The 15,216-nt window shown below is 35.9% G+C and overlaps 1 protein-coding gene across 1 annotated transcript in view; it reads right to left on the bottom strand.

Annotated features, from left to right (window-relative positions):
• LOC150080128 (leucine-rich repeat-containing protein 58) overlaps positions 1 to 15,216 on the bottom strand; it is a 58,193-nt gene that overhangs the window by 27,983 nt on the left and 14,994 nt on the right. The window contains exon 2 of the mRNA XM_090381548.1: positions 4,448 to 4,664. Coding sequence (XP_090237674.1) covers positions 4,448 to 4,664 — 217 coding nt within the window. The remainder of the gene's footprint in view (positions 1 to 4,447; positions 4,665 to 15,216) is intronic.

The following is a 15,216-nucleotide window of genomic DNA, read 5'->3' as shown; positions in this document are numbered from 1 at the left end:
AGTTTGAATAAATTTTTATTAGAGGGAAGGGAAGGAAAAGATAGACAGAAAAGTGGGGTTTTTTTTGCTGATATTGTATATGCTTGCTTTTGTGCACTTTTTTTTTTTTTTTTGAGAAGATGAAAGAATGTACTTGTTGACAGCAGATTTGAATTTCTGTAGATTATAATATTTAATAAATATGTATAAAGGGAGGTTTGTTCCAGAAAATGGAAGGAATAAATGCAAAAGAAAAGTTGGTTCTATGAGTTTCAAGTATGACAGTAAAAGGAAGCTGACTGCTGGTTGCAACATGGGTTTGGAGGGAGAGAGAGAGAGAGAGAGAGAGAGAGAGAGAGAGAGAGAGAGAGAGAGAGAGAGAGAGAGAGAGAGAATTACAGAAGCCAATTAAAAAAAAAAAAAGTGCCATGAAAGTATCTAAAGAAAAAGCATATAGCAGAAACAGTATCTGTAAGACAGGGTAGAGAAACTTGGTCAGAGATGGGTCATTAATTAACCTAATTGCCCTCTACTGCGGTGTATCCAGGTATCATCATAAGGGGGGCATATCAACCAGGTCCATGTATCATCGTAAGGGGGGGGGGCATGGAGACCAGGCTTTTGAGTTTTTTTTTTTTTTAGAACACTTCCTGTAGTCTTCTATAATTTCAAATTTTTGGTTAGGGGGGTATATGCCCTCTATGCCCACCCTTGAATAGGCCCCTGCTCCTCTAACTCTAAATGGAATCTACAAGCCTGAGAGAGGTTTTGGTAGCACTTCTCCAGATGTGGGAACAATATTACATGGTAGGGCAGATTTGCAATTTGGAAGAAAAGTAACACTGAGAACAAAAGAGTTTTTTAAATGCAGAGGAAGCAACATTTGTAATGTGCTTATGCCAAGTGAGATCAGAAGTCAGGGTAATCCTTAATAGAGATTTGTGATCTCATCTAGAAATCTGAATATCAAAGTCCATGAGAGGCAGTGCCCTTTAATAACCACTCTGTGCCCTCTGGCACTCAACCCTCCCTTTATCCATAGCAGTAATTTGCCCTTAATGTCACACTGTTCCAATTTGCACACCAGTCTTTTCATGTGGAATCAGTATCAAAAGCTTTAATGAAATCTTAGTATTAAAATTATATTTGCATCTAGTTCCACTATAAACAAGATCTATCCATAATGAATCCAGGCTATGAATGCATTCCTGTCATGATGATCCTGCATCACTGACTCCATTATTTTCTCCAGAAGCCAAACTTACAGGTGTGTAATTCTCACTTTGATCTTATTTATGAATAGGGAAGACACCTGCACATCTCCAATCCACAGGATCTTCCCTCAATCCAAAGAGGCTCCATAATTGTGGCTAAAGGTTTACACACATCTTTTGCTTCTTCTATTGATATAATTGGATAGATTCCATCAGCCCCAGACACCTTATTTACTTTTAACCTTAATTTTTTTTTCACTTTCCTCATAGTTATTGCAAAATCATTTAGCTCCCAGTTATAACCTAGTATATTTCTGGTATGCCAATTGATAAACACTTCTTCAAGCATTAATGTAGATGCAAAATATTTATTCAGTTTGTTAGCAACTGGAACAAAATTATCAATAGTTATGCCAACCATATCTGGTGGGCCAATGGGGATCATTCCTTTCCTTCTAGTGTTAGGAAAACTTTGCTAGTTTTCCTTACATTCCTAGCCAAAGTCTTCTCATAATTTGCTTTAGCCTTCTTAAACTCCTTTGTTATTTGAATGCAATCCCAACCCACAACCACTGGTGATCTCAATTGTCCTAATGTGATTCCTTTTGCTTCAAAAAGGTAGCACACATCTGCTCTGACATTCTTTGTAATAATAATTTAGAATATTCTCTTTGTGATCTTCTCTGGCTTAAAATCTGTGCCCCATTCTGTCAAATTCTCCTGCTGCCTCTATCATTCTCCCAACTCCACTATCACTTGGAACTCTGACTTCCTTTCTATGAAACATGACTTTCTACAGTCAGACTTACCTAACAAGATAATCTGCCTTGTTGAATTTCATGTTCAGAAGTCCAGCTGGCTTCAGTTTTCTGGCACATGGCCCCTAGCTGGGTAAGATGCTGAAGCTTTTGCAATTACTAATGACTTCATACTTAAAGTTCATTTACCCACCATCCAACGTTTTCTCATGAACAACCCTTCTCTTCAAGGTAGATCAGTGGTTTTCAACTGGGGTGGTGCAACAACATTCCAGAGGTGGTACATAATTTGGGTTTAAGTTACTTTTTTTTTAAAAATTAACTGTTTATTTCATTATAAAGAGGTGTACGGTATCCGCTGTATGGTATCTTTTTAATTTTGTGGTGATCTATAATTGATCTTTATTTAGTATAAGTATATATAATTTGTATTATGAATTGTAATTTTGTTTATAATTATATTATTATAATAACTGTCATATAACATTTTTTTAAATATTAGAGAGAGAAAATCTGATCTAACATGCAGAAGATTGAGTAGGGGTGCCACAAAATAAAATAAATTACTTAAGGGTGCTGTTATTAAAAAAGGTTGAAAACCACTGAGGTTGAAGTGAGTAGCCCTCTAGGCACTTCAGATCACAAACTTGGTGACAGTCTCTTCTCCAATGGAGCCTTGCTGTCCTGCCATTCTCAGCCTTGTGTTCTTTGGCATTAGAACACGAAATGGTATGATCAGTGAGATTTGTATTCTTCTTTTCCTTTGTTGGATTACTTTTTTAAATCATGTGATGTCAACGTTTGCTCCGATTGTGTCAGTCAAATTATTCTTGTATAGATAATCCTTTATTCCATCCTCCACCTTAAAATTTCATCCTTTACCCAAACATTAGTTTGCCAATAAGTGTGCTAAAGCTGTTCAAGATAAATGTTGCATATTGCAATTGGCTCACATCAAAACCTCCAGGTTCATTTTCTGCCTATACGAAAGCTTATAAAAATTATACAGCAGTTATTAATGAATCCAAATTAGATTTTAAACAGAATAACATTAGAAACTAACAGCAGAAAAAAAAACAAAAAAAAAAAAAAAAAAAAAACTTTCTTCTGGTCCAAATAAATGGTACTTGAACATTCTGGTCTCTTTCTAGAACTACTGGTCACACTTTTGCCCATCTGTACTTCCAGATGTTAAAAGCTGATGGTTCTGTTACCTCCTCAGCTAAAGATAAAGCAGACTTGCTAGCATCCTATTTTATTGTAACACCTTCATTGACGATCTTTGTAAATCATCTCCCTAGTATACTCCACTCACTGCTTCCTGTGGTCTACTGCCAAAAGGATTGACAGACTCCCTCAATCTTGCAATGTGCACATTACCCTAAGAGTATGGCCTTGGTATTATACTGCTTAAGCAAATTGCATCACAAATTAATTAGCATTAGTAGTGGCAAATTATACAAAAAAGCAAGCTTATACAGAATCGACAAAAAACAAAAAAAAAAAAAAAACACTTCTCATATCAAATTTGCTGTTGGTAACATCAGTTAGTCCCACTGACTGCACAGAGCTGCCATTCATCATTTATTTGAATGATGAGATACAGCAGCCTGTTTCATAACTTACTGGTCCCTCATCAGACAGGCAGTCTTTAGTGACAATTAATTGATAAAACAATGGAAATAAATTTAATTTCCATAATAAATGTAGTGGAATTAATAAAATGTTAAATAAATGTAGTGGAAATAAATATAAATAAATAAAACCTGTTGTTAAAGGTGAGTTGCCATGCACTGTGAAGTAGAATTTAAAAATGCCAGCCACAAAAACACAAGAGAAAATGAGGTAGGCCACCTACCTTTTACAATTTTGAAAATAGCAAATAGTATATTAGCTATTTTTTATTATAACTTCACATTCTACATGACATCTTATACCACCCTTCATTTCTGGTTCTCTGTTAGGGAAATTCCAATAAAGATCATTAGCTAACAACTGGGTGACCATGAATTCCGAAAGAAGCTGCTCATAGCACTATTTAAGAGTAGTGCAATAACAGGACAACTCATGGGCTTTGGCACTGCACTACTGCTTATGCTGTGAGCAGCATTAAGTTGCATCTACTAAGCAATTTAAAACCTTGATGACTACAAAAACATATCAGAAAGAGTAAGTTTTACTTTTCATAATTTTAGAAAGGCAAAATAACATTAGCTATTTCATAATTTAAAAGCTACATTATGGATAAAGTAAATCTGTTTAGATGTCACACAAAAAAAATAAGCTCTGCCAAGATTAGGCCTGAAGAATCATTATGAACTGAATGCAGCAGTGGACAATATGTCGCTCACCATTGATATAGGGAAATAACAAATTCATTTATATAATCAATTCATGTGTTGTGAATTTGTTTCAATTTGATTTAGATTAGATAGAGGCATTTATACCTAAATACTTTATTTAATAATATATATAAAATGAAGTTCATTAACATACCTCAACAAGTCCGCGTAATGTCACTATTTCAGGTGGCAGAGTAGTGAGTTGATTTTTATGCAGTGCTAAAGATCTAAGTTGTCTAAGGCATGAAATAGAAGATGGCAAACTTTGTAACTGGTTTTCACATAATACAAGGGCTTGAAGATATTGAAGCTGTCCCATTTCTGCAGGAATTTCTCTTAAACAATTTCCCCCAAGGTATAATACTTCCAATCTGAAAGTCAAAATTATCAATGGTCCAATGTGTAAATAAAATAACAACAAAGTCAAATTTTAGGCATCCTTAAAAATGCTTTATTAGTTAGTGAAAACTTTTACTTTTGAAAAGAAAGTAAAGTAAAATGTTTAGCATTGAAAAATGTATGCATCACCGCATTCAATTTCTGTTTTGGGACAACAGTTCCTCTAGTCTCAGAAGCCAACTCTTGGCCTTCTGGGATTAGACCTATGCTCATAGAGATAACACTATTTAACACTGAGTCTGCCTTTATTACTGGAGGGACCAAAGCTTCCCAGAGAAAATGAATGCAGATATCCATACAGCTTACATTATTTAAATGCCTGCATTGAAAGAATTTGAAAATTGTGTGGATCTCTACATTCAGTTATCCCACAATCTTTACTAATTTGCTGTGTAGGGCAAATGCAGCCTACTTTTAAGGGAAGTACATATAACCTTGTTTTACTTCATACACTGCTAGGCTACTCACTCAGACTCTAGATATCGGTCACAGACACAACCACCCATTTTTTTGATGAGACCAGAAAGTAACAAAACTGCCATCACAACATCTGAAGGTTTTTAACAAATGGAGTCAAATAGTGAATAAAGCAATATAATAGCATTAGTTGAGGCATATGATGCAAGAAAGCAAGCTTATGCAGCATCAGCCAAAAAATAAAAACTATCCCATTTCACCCATCTATTCACTCCAAATGCTTGTCCAGCTCAGCCTTAAATTTATTTAAGCTATCAACTTCCACAACAACTGATGGAAGCCTATTCCAGCAATCAACTACCGCTAGCTAAAGGCAAATCTCCACACAACTATTCTACAACTGTCTTTCCTCAGTTTGAATCTATACCCCTTCAGGTGATTAATCTGGGCAAGAGGGAGAATCCCATCAACACTGAGCTTGCTCAACATGTTCAAGGCCTTATCACCTCAATCAGATCACCTTGCATGTGCCTTGTCTCCAGGTGCTACAGTTTGCAGAACTTAATCCTATTTTGGTAAGAGCGCCCCTTTGTTCCCCTCACCAATCTTGCCCTTCTTTGTACCCATTCTAGAAACTACATCCTTCTTTAAAATGAGGCCTCCAGACCCGTACACAGTATAAGGTGTGGCCTGACCATTGCCTTGTGCCATGAGATAATCACCTTGTCCCTGTTAGCAAAATTCCTATATATATCATTGACAAGACTCCATGATCTGCCCTGGCAGCCTGTGTGTACTGCTCAGCAAACTTCATATCTGACTGCACAATTACCCCCAGGTCTTTTTCACTCTCCACTTCCCTGAGTGAAGTACCACACAGTTGGTATGTTTCCCTTGGGTTACTGCTACCCATATGCAGTATTTTGCATTTGTCAATGTTAAACTTTAGTTTCCACTTCTCAGCCCATTTGCCCAACTTATCTAGATCCAGTTGCAGGTAGCATACTGTCTTTACTATTGTTAACAATCCTGCCAACCTTTGTATCATCTGCAAACTTGGATATTAAGCCTGATATACCTTCACCAATATCATTGATAAATACACAAAACAACAATGGGCCCAGCACCAAACCCTGGTGGACTCTGCTAATAACATTAGTCCAAGTAGAGCAGTGTCTATTTATTACCACTCTGCCGTCTCCCACTCAACCATCCTTTTAACCATTGTAGCAACTTTCCCTTAATGCCATACCACTCCAATTTGTACAGGTCTTCCATGTGCAACAGTATCAAAAGCTTTCCTGAAATCCAAGTATATGATATCAAAATTATTTTCTGCATCCAGTTCCTTTGTGACCACATCGTAGTATCCAATCAAATTGGTCAGATAAGACTTCCCCTTAAACCCATGCCGTGTCTGAATTATTACTGCTGTTTTGTCTAGATGATCCTGCAATGCTTCCTTAATCATTGACTCCACCATTATTTTCCCTGAAACACAAGTTAAACTAACAGGTCTATAGTTACTTGTCACCTTTTGAACCCCCTTTGTGAATTTGGGATACATTTGCACACCTCCAGTCCATGGGGACCTCCCCTGAGTCTAAGGAAGCTCTCATAATTATGGCTAAATGTTTGCTTACTTCCTTTTCTGCCTCCTTTAACATAATTGGGTAGATCCCGCCACCGCAGGTGCCTTCCTTATGTTTAACTTCAATAATTTCTCCTCCACTTTGCTTTCAGTTATTACAAAATCAAGAAAAGCTACTGGCAAAATATTAAAATTATGTCATCAACATGACATAACATAACATGCTACTTACAACTGGGCTGCTAGTTGGAAAAAAGTAAAGCAAATTATAACAGGAAGTGATGACAAAAGAAAAGAATATACTATTCAATTACAATGCGCCTATTGATTTAGATGTAATCAGAAATAAGGAGTACCAAAATGTGTTGCTCAACACATTTTTGATACTCATATGGTGATAGAAGATGAAATAGCAACAACTGTTCAAGGGGGAAAATTTGTAGATGAAGTGGAAAGTAAAGAAAAAAAGAAACAACAAAAGAAAAATTACATAGATTTAGAAGTTTCCAGATACTCTTAATAAACCGGCTAATCCTTACATGAAAAAATATATTTTTGAAAATTATTTTTTAGTATAAAAGAAGTGAAATTTGATATGAAACAGCAATGCAATAAGGACCTTTACAAAACTGGAAATTTACAATTTCTTCAGAAAAAATAATATGATTGAGAGGAACAAACCACATGTAAATTTATAATTTATACACTAATTTTATCATTTTCTTTTCAAAACATTCGTGTTCTAATAACATATGTTAGTATTAACAGAGGCAAAATCATGCAAGGAGGCAAACTTAAACAACAAAACATCCTTTATACATCTCCTCTTCCTTAACAAAGGCCTCCGTAGCCAAGTGGTCAGGAGTGGGAGTGCAGTGACACACGCTCTTCGAGTAGACCGGGGTTCAAGCCCCTGACTGCTAAATATGGTTGATCTGCCAACCCGCACTGGACCAGCGTGGCAAATTATGGTCCATTTCCCTCAGCATGAATTGTTGAGGAGGCTTCCATCCTGCAGTGGGTTGATAGTGGCTGCAATTCACTTTTTTTTTTTTTTAACTTCCTTAACATACTCACTGTTGCTTGACACACATACATGTCAAATAACACCCAAGTAATGCATATATGTATTTGAATTCATTCAAACTACATACTTCCACAACACCAGATGGAAGTTTGTTCTGACAAATCAACTACTCTCTAGTCAAAAGTAAAATTTCACAGATCTGCCCTCCAAAGATCCTTTCCCAATTTAAATTTACATTTCCTGTGCATCATTTGAGAAGTGTCAAGTAGCAAGGATGATATTAATAAGCACTTGGTTTACTCAACCCATTTAATCATGTCTCTTTGCAGTTGCTTGGTTTTCAGATAACATAACTTGCAAAACAAGTCTTTCTTGTTAATAAATTCCCATTAAATTAAATCAATACTGCCCCCACCCCACAGGAAATGGTTTAAGCATCCCAGTGGAACATGCAGTGAAACTCAAGTAATGCCCAAACATCGGAAGCTATATACAAATTCAAGTGTATTGGCGGGAGGGATAACATCCTAAAATTTTTCTAGGGACCTACAGACCATTTGCCTCCAATCCTAATTATATGATTTTTTTACATCAAATATCCAAAACAGTTTGTAAGGACCCGTCCTTACATTAATTAATAAAAATGGTTAAATATTATGAGAATTTAACTGTAGTACGAATAGTGGTTTTCTGGTAAAAACAACATCAGTTAAGTAGCACTGGAATTCAAAAATACCTTCCAGTCACTCCTTGTGTAGTTGTAGCTTGTTTGTATGGAAGTTCTTTGACGAGTGAGTGAAAGTAATATACCATGACAAATCCCCCATTAAGACAGAGGCAGATGCACCATAGTAAGGGCCAAGAGTGCTTAAGCTGGCCCTCTTAAAGATTTCACGGTGAGACGCTATTAGAGGTAGGCGACGTCACCAGGTGTGCGCGCGTGAGGTCACGGGAGGAGCTGTGACGCTTCTCAGTTGACCTGAACTTCCGCTTCTCTTTCTGGATTGTTCTGGTATGTTCGAGGTCCACGGAAGTTGGGGCACAAAGAATAAAGAAGACCCGCCCACGGAAGAGGAGAGGAGACAAATGAGAACACAGGAAAATGGATGTGCAGATCTCCTATTGGCCAGGAAGAAAATAGAGGGAATTTTGAGAGGGAGATTCTGAAAAGGTTTTCGTGGCATTCTGGAAAAGTTTTCGTGAGAGTCGGAAGAAGTTTTCGGAGCGGTCTGGAGGATGATTTGAATGAGTTGGAGAACGATACAAAGCAGAGCGGTAGTCTAATTTGGGTGATAGCTGCAGACCTGAGGTAGATGGAAGCAGTGATAGAAATTCTGCATATCCCGACAGCCAGTAGGAATGTTCACCTGTAAACATGGAAGCCGTAGTGAGGAAGAAGGAAGAATCACACCCTGAGAATTATAGAGGCAAAGTCAGTGGTCGAACCATTGACCTACTCGAAAACCCCTCTATCCACGGAAGAAGAAATGCTGACCGGTAAAGAGTATGCGACACTGATTGATTCCAGCCGTGCAATACCCGGTAGGGAAGCACCATAATCACCGAGGTCCCCAAATGAGCGCCCCCGCATTCCAGTACCTGAATGACCGATATGAAAGGAAGCCGAGCAGAGAGGGAAGTTCCAGGCCTAACACGTAAGTGCTAGAGAGTTTAAGACATAGGTGTACTTAATTTATTAAGGAGAGGACTTTAAGATAACTAGACATATATGGTTAAGGAGGGAGGTTTAAGTAATGAATATATGAATAAAAGTGTTAGGTATTTAAGACGGACGTAGCCTATAATCTGAAGTGAAGCTCCTCATATTAATGCTTGCTGGAAGGAGAGGGTATAATAGATAACTAAGAATTGTTTAAAGTTGGGAAAGGTTTTTATAATATGTATGAAATTGAAGGTTGAAATTTCAATTTATTATGAGTTGATTTGTGGAGAGTATTTCTGATTTTGAGTAGGGGCTAATTAATAAGTGATATATATATAAAGGTATAGAGGGTTAACTGTTCAGAAGGGTAATGTTAAATTGAATTGATTAATAATTCCTGTTGACCTGATTGCAGAAAGGGTGTCTGATTGAATAAATGCAATTTTCTTACAAATTGAGACACGAACTCTGAAAGTTTTTGTGAGCCAGTTCATTGGCTGGTAGTTGGTTTATTATACAGACTGTTCAGAAGAAGAGTGGGAAGAATCTATGTAAAGTGTATGACACGACCTATTGAAGTCCCTGTAAAGAACATGAAGAGACACCATGTCATAATGAATAATAATGTGTATTAGAATAGGATATCAGATGATGAAACAATTGAGTTTGAACAAGATATTTACACATATAAAGGTTAATGAATTAACAAGTCACCAGCCCAATATAGTTTGACCAAATACTATTGCTAATTTCTGTATGATATGTTAATAAACATTGTTTTATTTTACATTCATGTGTTGGAGTCTGTCATTCCGAAACTCAGCCAATCCTGTGGAGAAATACTTAAAATAATTAAGGTCCCCTACGAGTCAGGTAATCTTCTGAGAACAAACAAGTCAGATGCTAAGTGGGAGGATTGGACTACGGGGATATACATATAAAAAAGGGGATAAATTATAATAATTAAAATATAAAGAAAATTAGGGCAACCAAGAAAAACAATAATACCCACGAGACCCCCACAAGTTCCATGTTTTAAATATATATACTGGAAGAGAAAAATGTTATGGGGAAAAAACAAAAAAAAAATTCATAAATTGTGATTATTGAATTCTCAATTTTCAAATTAACCTATTTGTTTTTTTTTTTGTTTTTTTTAAATAAATTTAAAATTTGCAGTAAAAACTAAATTTCCTAAATCATTTCCTAAATCTTTAAAAACAAACTACCCTAAGCAAACACTTATAAACATGAAACTAATAATAACAAAGAGACAATGTAAAACCCTAAAATTCATACTATTTTGAATCAAGTAAAAATACCAGATGGGGACAACTGGTCTGACTCTACTGATAACCTTCATCTCTGCAAATCTTGTTTTTTTGTTTGTTTTTTTCCTCTTTAGGTTCTTCTTGAGTACTTGGACAAATGCCAATAGAACTGGTCTACTTGGTTTACACAAAGCATTCAAAAGAGAAAAGTTAAGAATTTGAATCAAACAACAAAAAATTAAGTGGTTTTAATATTATTCTGCATACAGCTGTTTCATATGAAAACTTGCAGTTGCCCTTTCCATTCAATTAAAGTTCTATATCATTACTTAGTATTATTTTTCTTCTCTAAAACTTACTGAGGGGGGGGCCACTTTAAGTTGTCTTGGGAGAAGATACTCCTATAAAACAGAATATTCAAATAATTTTAATAGAATTACTTTTTTTGTTGTTGTTGTTGGCCAAAGAGTACTACGTTACATAGCTTGTATCTTGAGGCTTCTGTCCTAAATATTTATTTCATATACATTTAAGTAAGTAACATGTTTCATTCATTAAATTATTTAAGTTTATAAATTATAAACTAAGATATATTTTCTTTTTTTTTTGTGAGGGGTCAGTACTAAGCAACAAGTCCTGCCCTTCAAGCTATCTTTGTAAGAGGTAATTCAACCTTGTAGCAATTGGTTAAGTAACGCACAATTCAGAGAAAGCAAGAATCAAATGATCTTCCAACTCACTAGTGTTGGACTTTATTTTTTTTATCACCATTTTATATTTTTATTGAACCTGAGCAGTTTTCGTAACAGTAATGTCACATTTTATGTAATTTTTATTTTCTAATGTTTAAAATTGTACACTTTTTAGTAGAGGCTTAAAAACAAAATCCAACAGACAAAAAAAAATTTAATTCAATTACTTGCCCATCAATCATTTCTCTATGTTCTCATCAGCAAGAACCTTCCATCTGCAGATGGACAAACATAAAAATGTTTATATAGGATGTTCCATAAATCTGTTTCCATAAGTCATTCATTTGATAAAAGAGGAAAGATTTTTGCAAATTATTGGTTTCCAGTCTGAAGTACTGAAGTTTTTACCTAGGACGAATCACTACTGCACTATTCTCTTGCGTATCAATAGTATAAGGTACCAATGACATTACCACTTAGACATGGTGAAAGATTTATTTCCAGAGTATGGTTTGATGTATGACTTCAGGCACATCAGCAACTAAGGACATATTGCACCATATATATGTCTATAAATTGCACGTGTTCTGTGGTTAATTTGCTATTTGCTGGATGAAAAAACAAGTTTCTGGAAAAAAAAAACCATGCTACTCTCACCTAAGACTGACTAACTCAGCCAGGGGCTCACATCTAGCGAGTATGGGCTTGCCACACCCAGGATCCTGAAAATGGATATCATCATTCTTTTTCTTGACGATTTCCTTCTACTTCTGACTTTCTCTCTCTGTGTCTGTCTCTGTCTGTCTGTGTGATTCAGAAATTTTTTTTTTTGGCTGGCGCAGCATAAGCTTCAGGTTTCCTTGCACCATATAGCTAATAATAATAATAATAATAACTGATATTCTGACAGCATTTACTGTCGATCCTGTTAAAATAATTATTTAAATTAAATTATTATTTAAAATTAACTTTAAAGTATTAAATAAAATAATTAATAGTAAATAATAATTAATAAAGATAATAATGGAAAGAATCTTATAGAAAGATGAGTGGGCATTGCAACAACTATTAAAGACCTTAGAGAAGACAAGAGAATAATCTCTTTTTTTTTAACACAAGTATAGAAACTACTAGGCTTTTCATACAAACTAAGAAACTGCTCAAGGTTTAGGCATAAATGGATTTCAGATGAACTAATGAGACTCATTATTATTATTATTATTATTATTAGCCATATGGTACAAGGAAGCCTGAGCCTTATGCTGCACCAGCCAAAAAAAAATTCCCCAGTTACCCCCTGAGAAAGAAAGAAGAGAGAGGAGGAGAGAGAGAGAGAGAGAGAGAAAGAGAGAGAGAATTACAAAGGAATCACCAAGAAAGAGAAGAATGATGATATCCAGCTCAGGACCCTGGGTTTGCCAAGCCCATACTCACCAGATGTGAGCCCCCGGGGTTAATGGCAGAGAAGAAAAATACATGGGATGCATATAAATTATCAGGCAACACAGGCACCTTTTGGTAGATATAAGCAAGTCTATATTCAAGTCACAATGGAGGTTAGGTAGGTAGGAGAAGGCACATTACAAGAAATCTTTGGCAAAGGATGCAAAGAAAAACAGTAAAGACTTCTTTATCCATGTAAGCTCTAGAAGGAAGGGAATGCATCAGATTGGTCCACTTGATATCAATTGTTTGACTATTGATGATATTGCTCTGATAGCTGAAAACTGAATGAGTATTTTGCATCTACATTCACACATGAGGAATTCTGTATAGAAGTGGAGGCCAAGAAGTTTATCAAACTATAATAGGGAGCCAAATGACTTTGCAATAACTGAGAGGAAAGTGGAGAAGAATTTGTTCAAGTTAAACATAAGAAAGGCACCTGGGGTGGATGGGATCTATCCAGTTATATTAAGGAGGCAACTAAGGAAGTAAGCAAACTCTTAGCCATAATTATGAGAGTATCCTTGGATTCAGGGATCAAAGGGTGACAAAGTAATTAAAGACCTGTTAATTTAGTTAATTGATAGAACTTCTTAATGTACCATTATTTTGAAATTCAACTTGATAAAAATTAATAGCAAAGCGGTAACGATACTCACCTCAAATGACCCACTTAGTTGTATGGTGTTTAAGGAGAAAGTTGTGGAAATTCAATTAATATATTATAGTTAATTACATTATAGTATAGATCAGTGGTTTTCAAACAGGGTGCCGCAACAACATTCCAGGGGTGCCATGTAATTTGGGTTTAAGTAACTTAAACTTATTTTTTTTAATTTATATATTTATTTCATTATAAAAAAGTGTACAGTATCTTTTTAATTTTGTGGTGCTCTATAATTGATGTTCTCACACACTCATACCTACCTACGCAGAAAATTTGAGTAGGGGTTCCACAAAATTAAAAATTACTTAGGGGGTGCCGTTATTAAAAAAAGTTCTAAAACCACTAGTATAGATATTATAGTTTTAATTACAGTTTTAATAGTCTACTCTATTTATAATATAACAATTTATTTTTATGCAATTTAATTAATTTCCACAACTTTCATCATAAATACCATACAACTAAGTGGGTTATTTCAGGTGAGTACAGTCAGTTAAGCTTTGCTATTAATTTTATCAAGACCTGTAAATTTAACTGCTGTTCCAAGGAAAGTAATGGAGTCACCATTGCAGAATCATCTAGACAAGACTGCAGTAATAATTCAGACAGCATGAATTTAAGAGAAAGTCTTGTCTGACAAATTTGATTGGATACTATATGGTTACAAAGAAACTGGATGCAAAAAATAATTTTGATATCAAATACTTGGATTTCAGGGAAGCTTTTAATACTGTTGCACATAAAAGGCTGCTGTACAAACTGGAGCATTATGGCATTAAGAGAAAGTTGCTGCTATGGATAATAGGATGGTTGAGTGCGAGAAGACAGAGTGGTAATCAACGGACACTGATTGTTGTGGACTAATGTTATTAGTGGAGTCCCCAAGGCTGTGTTGGGACCACTGTTGTTTTCTATACTTATCAATGATATTGATGAAGGTATAACAGGCTTAATGTCCAAGGTTGCAGATGATACTAAGGTTGGCAGGGTTGTTAATATAACAACCCTGCCAACCTTACTATCATCTGACAGTAACGCCAGTAGGCTGCTGCAACAGGATCTGGAAAAGTTGGACAGATGGGCTGAGAGGTAGCAACTGAAGTTTAACATTGACAAATGCAAAATATGCATATGGTTAGCAGTAACCCCAGAGTAACGTACCAACCGTGTGGTACTACACTCGGGTAGTGGAGAATAAAAGACCTGGGGATAACTGTGACATCAGATATGAAGTTTTCAAAGCAGTGCACACAGGCTGCCACAGCAGCTCATGGGGTCTTGTCAATGATATAGAGAAACTTTGCTAGCAAGGATAAGGAAGTGATTATCCCTTTGTATAAGGCAATAGTCAGGCCACATCTTGAGTACTGCATACAGATCTAGAAGCCTCATTTTAGGAAGGATGTAGAGCTGATTGAACAAATACAGGAGTGCTCCTAGATTGGTGAGGGAATAAAGGGGTGCTCTTACCAAGAAATTCTTCAGTTCTGAAAACTGCAGCATCTGGTGAAGGCACCTGCAAGGCAATCTGATTGAGGTGTACAAGGCTTTGAATGGTTTGAGCAAGCTCAATGCTAAAAGGATTCTTTCACTTGCTCATATTACACACTTGGAGGAGCATAAATGGAAACATAATTGCAGAATAGATGCATGGAAATTTGCCTTTAGCCAGCTAGTGGTTGATCGCTGGAACAAATTTCCATCTGTTGTTGTGGAAGTTGATAGCTTAAATAAATTTAAGGAAGAACTG

This window comes from Mastigoproctus giganteus, chromosome 9 (genome assembly GCF_048544385.1).
Source record: "Mastigoproctus giganteus isolate SK-2022 chromosome 9, ASM4854438v1, whole genome shotgun sequence".
NCBI classification, from domain to species: domain Eukaryota; kingdom Metazoa; phylum Arthropoda; class Arachnida; order Uropygi; family Thelyphonidae; genus Mastigoproctus; species Mastigoproctus giganteus.
This window is presented reverse-complemented; position numbering and strand designations above follow the sequence as displayed.